General features: G+C 44.3%; 1 protein-coding gene across 1 annotated transcript; it reads right to left on the bottom strand.

Annotated features, from left to right (window-relative positions):
- Positions 1–1,853: 1,853 nt before the first annotated feature.
- SDE2 (SDE2 telomere maintenance homolog) lies at positions 1,854–9,320 on the bottom strand. The gene is made up of 7 exons (XM_081187101.1): positions 9,150–9,320; positions 7,910–8,027; positions 7,241–7,352; positions 5,970–6,139; positions 4,470–4,584; positions 3,238–3,580; positions 1,854–2,524 (listed from the first exon to the last, which is right to left on the bottom strand). The coding sequence occupies exons 1-7, from the start codon at positions 9,255–9,257 to the stop codon at positions 2,309–2,311; spliced, it is 1,182 nt and encodes a 393-aa protein (XP_081043227.1). The 5' UTR covers positions 9,258–9,320; the 3' UTR covers positions 1,854–2,308.
- Between the last annotated feature and the right edge of the window lie 1,608 nt (positions 9,321–10,928).

The raw sequence follows: 10,928 nt of genomic DNA, 5'->3' as shown, positions 1-10,928 counted from the left end.
TGTATGACCTACCCATGTGATGGTGTCACAAAAACCCTGCACAAACACTACGCAATAGAATGAAATATCATTATCCCCATCCCAAACCACACAATGCATATGTCTCATACCGAATGTAAATAGACTGTGAAAAAGACTCTGAATTGAGAATGGAGACACTTTTATTTATTTGCCTTGTTACACAAGAATCTTTAATAAAAACTAATTAAAAAACAACTTGCCTTCCCATGATCTAATAAGAGGACATGAACATTTTCAGGGGCTCTGGAAACAGTGATGGAGAGCGATCCAGCTTCCAATCATACCCACAGAGCAAGTAACCACTCTGGGCATAATAATCCTTGCATTATTAGCAGTGGCTGGGAGGAAAGAGCTGGCCTCTTCGCCATAGAAAACCACCTCTCAGTCCTTCCCACTCTATATTCAGCAAAAGTACTCAATTAAACATTATACTTGACAGCAGGGCTCTTGCAAGCCCAAGACTTCAGTAACAGAAATATATTTTCATGGCATTCTTTGGAGGCTCATTGCTGGCTGGCTAGAGCACTGAAAAGCTAATGGGAAATTTTGCTCAGAGTCCATTTCTTTGGGAACCACACCTGTAAAGACAATCATTAATTGTAATTGGGCGGTCTAAGCTTATACAAATAAAGTAAAAAAATTCCTTCCAGTAGCACCTTAAAGACCAACTAAGTTAGTTCTTGGTATGAGCTTTCATGTGCATGCACACTTCTTCAGATACATGTGCATGCACATTTTGTGTGCATGCACACGAAAGCTCATACCAAGAACTAACTTAGTTGGTCTTTAAGGTGCTACTGGAAGGAATTTTTTTATTTTGACTATGGCAGACCAACACGGCTACCTATCTGTAATAAATAAAGTAGTAGCGTAGACACCGGCCCCAGGCTCCAGATGGGAGGTCCCAGCCCTGAAACTGCCGGAAATGTACCGGTACCCGTTTACACAAGTAGTTTCCCATATAGCAAGGCATACAGAGGCTCCCCTCTTCCCCTCGTATCAGCATTGCTGGATGAAAATAGAAGACTTTATACCTGTGCAAAATGCAGATTTCAGCAGATATCATTTGATTTAAGCTGTGCATCAGGACTTTTAGGGAAACCCTTCTCGTGACAGTCCTAGCACCTGCTACGAACTGTAACTACATTATAAATAAACCTTGCTTAAAGCCAGGAAATTCCAGAGGCCATAGAAAGGGTTTGGAGCAGTGCAAAAGTGAGAAATGTTATGTTAAAGGTGGCATGGGCAGCAGGTGAGAGACCACTTCCTGTCCAGCTAAGGCAATAATTATAAAAAGGAGGGACTGTTCTGTGCCTGGATAGGAGGCCACCTCTTTGGGTTTGGTAGAAGGCAGGCAGGATGTAAGTGGAATCTATTAATAAATGGCAAATGCACTTGTATTTTATATGATTTATTGGTGTAGATGTAGCCTCCTTGTGTGTTTCTTAAAATAAATGGTAGAGAAAAGAGATTGAACGAGGGAGAATGGATGAACGGTCAAACTATGGTTATGCAGGTCATTTAGCCCATGGAGAATTTTCACAGAAGGAAGTACACCACTTTGCCTATTTCTAGTTACAGATGAATTAAGGTTTTATTTATGAAATTAGTAGGCCTTGGCATATCTGGTGTTTGTCAGCAGTTAACTCAAACCTCAGCATTGGCTTGTGAAAAACATCTAAACAATGTTTGTTCCCAAAATGGGCTTGCTGCTATAATAGATGTTGCCTGGAAGGGCACGCTGCCCCAGGTTGATGAGTAACAGCTCTCACATGTTTGTCGGTATCCTTGCAACAAGTATTGCATTAAAAACACCAGTCGCAAACATGAAATCAGCTTTGAGAAGATTCAACCCACAGTCCGTAGCTTTGGCTTTTATTAACTATTCATACAACCACATACAGCATTTCTTTTCTATCATTCATTTTCTTCTGTATCACCCAATGCCATTCTTAGAATTTTATTTTTATTTTTAAACAACTTTATAACATTTAAAACATTTGCCACTCCCTACTCTTAGGAAACAGGCTTCAACGTAAAAAAACAAAAACAAACATAGCATCTTGCTATGATCTTGTTGTGCAAAAGCTATCAGGACTTGCACAAAAAAGGCAACAATGAGTCAGCAGGCAAAAACTTTCACTCCCCCCCCCCCAAGTTACTCATATAAGAACTGTATTTAAAGATTGAACAAATTTGCCTCTTCTTTCCTGGAAAAGAGATCACTATACAAAATCAGCAGAATATGAAGAATCTTGAAAAATTAAAAAAACCAGAGTTTTAAAAATTATTTCTTTTTCCCTTTTGAAGGCTTAGCAAACAAAGCAGGATCTATCTGATCTCTCGACAGACCCCTCACTGAGAAAAGCCGTGCTGCTCTTTCCTGCAGGGTGCCCCCACATTTCAGTCCCAAAGCCGTCAGCTCAAACTTCAGCTTGTCCAGTCCTATGGCTTCCAGTTCAGCAACAGAGTTGAAATCCAAAAGATCTATTGTTGAAGTCTCCTAACAAAAAACAAAGGGAAACAGGCAGTGTTTTAAATGTGTGTCATGAATACCCAAAGAGACAAAAAGCTTTTCAGCAAAAAGGAAATGGGAAAAACAACTACATGTTTTCAATCTGGGATATTGCAGTCATCTAACATGGTGCGTGTTGAGTTTAAGTTATAGGAGCATCCTTACAGGACTCCAAAATCCTGTATATATGTTTCAATTTAACCAAAGAGGTTCTGTGGCAGGGTTGGGCAACCTATGGCCCTCCAGATGTTGTTAATGATGTTGTCAGATGTTGTTTGCTCCAGCCAATGGGAGTTGCAGCCCAGCAACTTCTGGAGGGCCACACTTTCTCCACCCCGATCTATGGTTAAGAGTTGTTGTTGTTTAGTCGTGACCCCATGGACCAGAGCAGCCTAGTAAATGGGACAGTGTTTTTCTCAGGGCCCAGCTGAAAGTGTGTGTGAGTGTGAGCGTAGGTCAGCAGAATCTACTGAAAAAGAAATTAAATAAATAACAATAGCCACCACCATCCTACTCTCCCACTCCCAAAAATGTATCTGGAAGGATGAGACATGACATTGCAATCATCACATTGTGAGTGAAAATAAAAGCTAGGGGAAATGGTAGCAAGTTGCATTTCAACTGCATTTCAGTTGCATTTATATATATATATTATATATATAAATAAACTTCTAATCAGACATAATAAGCATCATACTTACTGTGCTCTGTAACTGGCTCACAGGTTCCTGCGGATCTCTGTCCTTTGTTGTCCTGGCTGTTTCATGTTTCTCAATAGCTGCAGTTTCAGTGATAGGTGGATCCTCTACCAGATCCTTTTTAGCACCCTTCCCTTCTTCTTGCAAAATCTCAGCTGCATCAGAGGCTGAAGAGCAGCTTCTGGAATCCTCGGAACTGCTGGGACACTGTTCTGTACTTTCCACCATCTTCACACGGCTGCCAGATGACACTGTGCAACTTCCTGATGTGCCAGGTGAGTCGTCATCTTCACTGCTACTGCTGTCTTGTGAACTGTCAGGGTCCTCCAAACCTTCCACCCCCAACCTGCCACAATCAATGAAAATCCATTTTTAAAAAGTGTGTGTTTTAACAAATAGCATCAGCAAAGCACAGAGGTTTGGCAATTTGCCCAAAAGCCTTTTGCCTCAACAACTATGAAAAGAACACAAGTTCTGGCAATGTAGAACACATTTTCCTACCCAATTTCATATACAGAAGCTGAGGGTACTGGCAACTGGATCTTACTTCAGCATCCTTCACTGTACCTGAAGGCAGCAGACTAGCTTACGGGGTGCAGGATAGGCAGCATGGGACACCAACCCACTCACTACCCCCTCAACATCTGCCACCTGAGGCAACCAAGTAGGGCCAGCCCTACCAATGGAATTAATGCAAGACCAATTCCAGTGAAGCTCTTGCAGTACTAAAATTCCATAGAAGTCACTGAACATCACGGTAATGGTATCAAAAGGGCAACTCTTTCTAAAAGTAGAGTAGAAAGTCAGAGACCATAAGCGCCCAAACAAGCACGAAACTGCCAACACACTGTTCCCACCCAATTCCAAGGGGCTCATTTAGTTACTCTGCTGAAACCATGGAGCTCTGCCACCTTGAATACTTACACAGAATAATAAGCTGCCTTCTAGTTTATCTGCTGCATTCTGTAGTGAACTTAAAGGGTTCAACGTGCTGAGCTGTTGTAGAGGATTGCTATGAAATGGTTATTCATTTGGATCCAATGGATTACTTGCAAGCAGAGGCAGTGAGAAACCTAATTTCACGAGCAGAACAGTGCTTATGGTTCTTAGGATCCATGCCACTGTATTTAAGCCCACCTGCTCCCTTTTAAAGGAAGCAATTCTGTTCCTTTTCCTTACAATCTTTATTCATGCACCTTCTCATCTAGTTAAAAGGATCAAACTGCAATGCTCACCAAAAGCACTTCTTCTTCTTCTTCTCAGACGTGGCTCCCTTTTCAGAATCAGCTGGCCGTTTCCGGCTCTCACTGCTCTCTGGCGAGACCATTGTGCTAGAAGACGCTTGCATGCCTGAAAAGGAGCAAAAACAGTCAACTCTTCCTTCTCCATTTAATCCCTGGCATTTCAAATCAAACACAGACAAAGACATAATAAAAAAACAGGTATGAGAATTAAGAAATGAAAGTACAATTTCTATTTATCTCTAATTTCCCACTAAATGAGAGTTTCGTTTAGCTTACTTTTCAGCTCTGACAATGTTATTTAAGGCACCACCAGTACTCAGTGCAGATGATAGCAAACCATAGTGGTTAGTGTTGAATTTGAACATGGGTGACCAGGGTTCAAATCCCCACTCAACCATTAATCTCACTGGATGATGCTGGGCCAGTTGCCTTTTCTCAGCCTAACCTGCCCACAAGGTTGCTGCAATGATAAAATGGAGAGGGGGAGAACTGGTTACCTTGAACTCCTTGGGAGAAAAGGTGGGATAGAAATATAACAAAATCAATAATTTGAAAATCCCCTTTGCTTTGCATTTTATTGCTCTTCCACAGAGTAATCGGGGGGGGGGGTGTTCCACTAAATTCTCAGAGCAGCCTTTTAAAATTTATCGAAATCCAACTATCAAAATAAACACCAAGGAATTTAATTTTCAACAGCCATTTTCCCAAACGTTTTCATCACAAGGCAATGATATCATTGAACCAATCTGCATGCTGAGGTGCCATTCCAAGGCCTGCAGAGGACTGCCACAAATAAGAGGGTTCAATTTCACTTAGATTGTTCACAGACCCCAGAGTTCAAACTCATAAGGTTCTACAAACTGTTCTCTATGCCTGCAGGTTAAGTCTTGCAAGTCATGATGATTCCGAAGCAGCTAATCCAGTGACAGCAAGGAGGACACCATGGCAATACCTGCATGGTCAGAGCCACTGTAACAGAGCAGCTCAGTCACTGAGAGGTAGTGATCATGAGAGGTCAGTGACTGGGAAGTGGACCTAGACTTGCCTTCAGCAGAACTCCACAAACTGGATGCTGATGCAGGCAGAAGAGGAAGGAGGCACGTTTCGGCAACCCCACATTCCACCCGCTGAAAATCTGCTTTGGAGGGTTGGGCAAACCCTTTCCCCTCCCTGGGACAGTGAGGGAGGTGGAATGGAAGCTACAGGAGAAGAGGAGAATCACTGACAATTCTCTTTTCTCTTCTGCCCACAGGAGCATCCAGTAAGCAGAGTGAGAGACACCTTTGGATCATAGTCCCACCTATAACGGAAGAAAACTTTCTATTCAAGGAGAGAGCTGTCCAACCCAGAGGTTGAAAATTCAAGGCAAATACACAGGCACACGCTTCAACACCAGACCATCATAATGACAAGCTATTTAGCTGCAACTAAATAAGGGCCCAATTGAGATGTGTAATCCAGCATAACGACCAATGCTGCTCTCTGTGCTACCTTTGAGAACGGAATCCTCTAGCCTTTCTGCCATCTCGTGACATTGCTGCTGGTAGTCTGGGTTTGTGAAAAAGTGTTTCGGCTCTGCAAGTTTGCGCTTCAGTCTTTCCACACGCCTTTGCTCCTTGTCCGCTTCACGTTCCGCTTGCTGCTTCACCCATTCGGCCATTCTGTTAAGAGAGAAAAAGCCACATGACACTACATGCACTTTCATGTGTCTACTCTGCCATTAGCTTGATAGTTTCAGATCAAGCACTCTTTCTGCCTACTGCTGGGAGGAAAAGCTCTGGGTGGATCAGGAGAGAAGATGAGTCTGCTGATCAGACCAACAGCCCATCTAGTCCAGCACCCAGTTCTTGCATTGGCTGGCCAGATGCCTGTGGGAAGCCTGCAAGCTGGACATGAGTCTGCCCACCTGCAATTAAGAGTGTCAGGAGATCAGGCCAATGGTCCATATAGTTCATCATCCTGTTCTCACAGTGGCCAACCAGGTGATTGTGAGAAACCCGCAAGCAGGATTCAAGAACAAGACCACTCTTTCCCTCCTGTGGTTTCCAGCAACTTTTATTCAGAAGCATTGCTGCCTCCAACTGTGGGGAAAGAGCACAACCATCATGCCTAGTAGCCTTGCCTTCCATGAGTTTGTCTGATCTTCATTCAAAGCCATCCAAGTTGGTGGCCACTACTGGGAATGAGTTCCTTAGTTTAACCATGTTAAACAGTGAGTGTTAAAAACTCCCATCTTCCTACAAAACACAAGAAAACACCTTCATTTGCTTCCTTCCAAAACACATTAAAAATTACTTTTGTCTTTATTAATTGGTGGGGTTTGGCAGGGGTCACTGTCAATGAGACACCAGAAAGGAAAATAAAAATCCTCCAGATGTTTAAGTACTGCAGAGAAAGCCAGGAAGGGTAAATACATGCCTTGTCCACGAAAGTTATTTTAAGTAGCATATTTCTAGTTTGCCCTTCACAAGAGCAGAAATATGTAAAATTAACAATTAAAACCAAAGTTCAAGCCAGACCAATCAAACTTCATCAGGAATAAAAATCCCACAATACTCATCTCAGGCTCACTCCTAGCATTTGTTCTGCAATTCTACATGTGTTGCTCGCCTCCTTATATATAATGTAATAAGGGCATCTGAAGGGGCTAACTGCTTTAACCAACCTTGTAAATAAGCACACAAAAGCTACTAGCCTGCAAAAAAAATTACTAGTCTGCATTTCTGTGGAGAGGAATTTTCTGTGAGAAATAAATGACTCACGCTTTTTCATGGTTAACATCTCGAAGTCTCCTTCCACTAAGATCTCTGCAAGCTTCTCGATTTGTTGTCTTCTCAATTTGAGCACCAAGTGCTCGGAGCATAGATCCAAAACCTAGGAGGGAATTACAAGCTGTCAGCAGCATAACGGTAAGAATAAGAGAACACTATAGCAAGATTATTTGGTAATGTAGTGTTAAACTGCAAGGATGCCTACTCAAAATCAGCCTTTTCCAACCAGATGCTGAAGCTGATGGAAGGTGTAGTCTGAAACAGGTTGACACCAGGTTGGGAAAGGCTCATCAAGACTGTGATCTCACCCTTTTGTATTTATATTTGTCTTCTTCCCACTGCTACATGCAGAAATTTAAGATAGATGTTAAGGATTTTTCACTAAGTTTATTTTGCATCTATGTAGTTAAGAAAATGTTTTGTGCTTGCATAGAATTACTCTTAGCTCAGTTACACACAGGGTAGGTTAAACACTTTAGCGTTGGCAGAAAGCAGCTCATTCTGGGAAAGCTTGAGAAACAAGGCTTGGTAGAAAACTAGACTTTGCTTTTCATAGCTACATTTACAAGCTCCTTGCAACGAAAGAAACATATTAATTTCCACTTTCAGAGTTACATAGTATTCTAATTATTTAGCACAAAGTTGCAACCGTGAACCCACCTCCTTTTCCACCACACAGTCTTGGTTCCAGGCTGTAAACAGCTCCTTCTTGTAGCACATCTTCAGAATTAACAAGTCGACCATTACACTTTATGTAGAAGTGATCTTCCGGAAGACCCTAAATACAAACAAGTCAGAAAAAATTAAACATATACTGTAGGTTGAAATGCTACAACAGTTTAATACGTAGTAACTGGTAATTAGATTATTTTCCAATCTAGTTATTTAAAACTGTATGCTGGTGAAAAGATGGATAAGAGATCTGGTTCTTTCTCTGTGTAAAGATCCAATACTTGGTGAAGTAAATGTATACAAATATGTGCAGCACAGAACACAATATGAGTCACATCCCACTGAGTCACAAATTGGTAGTGCCACTACTAAAATTTGGAAAGATTCTGTTAACTGAATGGTAATAGATAAGACAAAAAGAAAGAAACTATGAATGCTTATAAGAAATGCTTCCAAGTCACAGAACTGTGAAACTCCATTCACCTTGAAGTCCAGAATCTGTATACTATCTAAATGAGCTGTAAAACTATCTTTGGTCAAGAGGAGTTTGGATTTAACAGGGGGACTTTAGTCTTCTTTTTATCATGTACCATTTTGTTATACTTTTAATGCTGTTACCTGCCCAAGCTCTTGGGAGGGGGCAAAACAACAACAGAAAACACATTTACCACGTGTTGAATTATACACCTCAAAGAATTTCCCAAATCAGTTAACATCAGCCCCATTAATAATCTCTTAACTGCTGTGCGGTACTTGACAATGACTGTCGAAAACACCACTGAGGGACTTTCTCAGTTTCCCCAACGGCTTCACAGTCATTGTTTTCAGTGAGTGTCAGCTAGGATGGACCCTAGTTCTAAATTAGTCAAGAAAGTGGAAGATTCAGTTATGTCCGTGAGAAAAGCACCATGCTTTCGCTACGTAAGGAAAGGCACCAAATCCCTTCTCCTTGGCCCCCTACCCAGCTTTGAACGCAAAAGGGAATTATGTCAAGCTAAGCTGGGTAGCCCCTTGCCTCCAGGTGCTTTTGGGACTACAACTACCACCACCCCGAGCAACTAATTACGCTAACTGGGGGTGGGGGGTGGCGAGGGCAGTCTAACAATTCCGGGGGGTGTCCTCCCAGCTCCCGCGCCCCAACCATAAGCAACCCCGAGGGACCTCATTCCGCCCCTCACACAGGGACCAAGACCCACCCGCTTCTTTCACACGAGCCCATTTTTTTTACCTGTACCCGGCAACGAGCGCGGAGTAAACCACAAACCGATCGATCTTCGGCCGGCAGAGGTACCGGCTGCGCTCCAGAAGCCAGCAAGTCCCGCACCCACAACGCCATTTTCGCCTTTCCTCAAGCAACACCGTCCCAAACGTCGCTCCTTCAGTTTCCCGGAAAAGACGCGCGGCCGCCGGCGCGCACCAGTGACGTAATGGACGCAAAAAGGAAGTCGGGCACTGGAAGTTCCCTGGCCAGCAGCAGAGTTTCCTGGCAGCCCCCTTCCCTCCTTCCCACGTGACACGGAGGGTGGGTCTGGGAGGGATGCCTGGTGGAGGCAGATAAAGCGGGTGGGGGCTGGGAGGCGGGGTTGGAATTGGCAGGCTGTCAGGGGAAGGAGCAGGAGGCGGCGGCGGGAGCTTGCAGCGACTCCTGCTTCATGGCGGCGCTTCAAGTGATTTACCCCTTTGGAGCGAGAGCAGGACACAACCCGCCTTGGTTTTTCGTTCCCTCTTGGCTGCCTCTCCGCTCATCGGCCTTCTGTCCGCACTTACAGTATTTCCAATAACCCAGAAGCTTGCACGCTCTGCGGTGCTTGGAAATGCATCCGCGCTGCTTTCCTACCACGACGAGGGGCGGGAGGGGAAGCTCCCCTGTTGTTACAGGAGTGTGCACTTCCTTTTGAAAAATGACGAGTCTTAGGCGGGGTGCGGGGGGAGCTGAGTGGGAAATGTTGCAACCTGGGGTGCATAGCAACATTTGTAACTCTCCTTCCCCTTATTTCGCTAGGCTTGGTATATTTTTAAAACCCGCCAAGGAGAGCTCGCCTTTCCTCCTCCTCTCTCCCCCCCACCCCCGCGCTCCTCTTCTCTCTTCCGCACGGTTTATTGTGTTCGCAAACGCCATATTCCCTGACAATGCCAGCTTGGGAGCAACGATCTGGAGAACTCCGGGGCAACGATCTGTGTCCTCTCCTCTCCCCGTCCCCCCGGCTCTCCAGGTGGTAGCATAGTAAATGCGACTGCCCATGTTACCGTGCCAGTGGCAACAGCAACGAGACAGAAGTGGCTGTGCCCGTTTCGGAGGCGATGCGCAGCCCTCGGTCTCGCAACAGCTACCGCCTCACTCCCGGCCTTTCCTCAAAAGACTTGTGCAAGCGGCGAGGAAGGGAGGGAGGAACTAAGGCAGGGGAAATTGAGACTTGAATTACACAAGACTCCAGCAGCACCACCAGGCTCCTTCAAAGCCATCCGTTTTCTACAAAGATGCAGAACATAAATATGTGCAAGAGCTCTCTCGCTCTCCCAGCTACAGGCGCGCGCGCGTGCACACACACACACACACACACACACACACACACACACACACACAGCGCCTGGGTCTTCAGCTTGTAAAACAAGTATGGCGCAAATCTGAACAGATCTTTTTGAAAGGGGAGTGGGAACAGCCTGAAGATATGGCAGCAACCCCGAGTGGACCTCCATAATGAGTGCTTATGTCGAGGTGTGGCTGGATGTTTCATGTATGGCTCACGCTGTAGTTGAAAGCCAACCTCAAAACAATGAAGGCAGTGTTGATTCAATGCAAGGAAAAGGCCCTGTTGCACTACTAACTCAAAGCGCACTCCTCTCCAGCCAGTCTAAGGGTGCACATAAATGTCACCAGGCATTGTATAAGAGATTCACATTCTAAGGCCAAAAAAACAGCATTTCGAATCCATCCCAACGTGTCAATGTCCGCTCAAATGGGAATCATGAAAACGTAGCTTTGGATAAGGACTCTGCATAACTTGAT

This window comes from Podarcis bocagei (assembly GCF_964188305.1).
Source record: "Podarcis bocagei genome assembly, chromosome: 3".
NCBI classification, from domain to species: domain Eukaryota; kingdom Metazoa; phylum Chordata; class Lepidosauria; order Squamata; family Lacertidae; genus Podarcis; species Podarcis bocagei.
The sequence above is the reverse complement of the archived record's forward strand: the minus strand, read 5'-3'. Positions and strand labels throughout refer to the sequence as shown.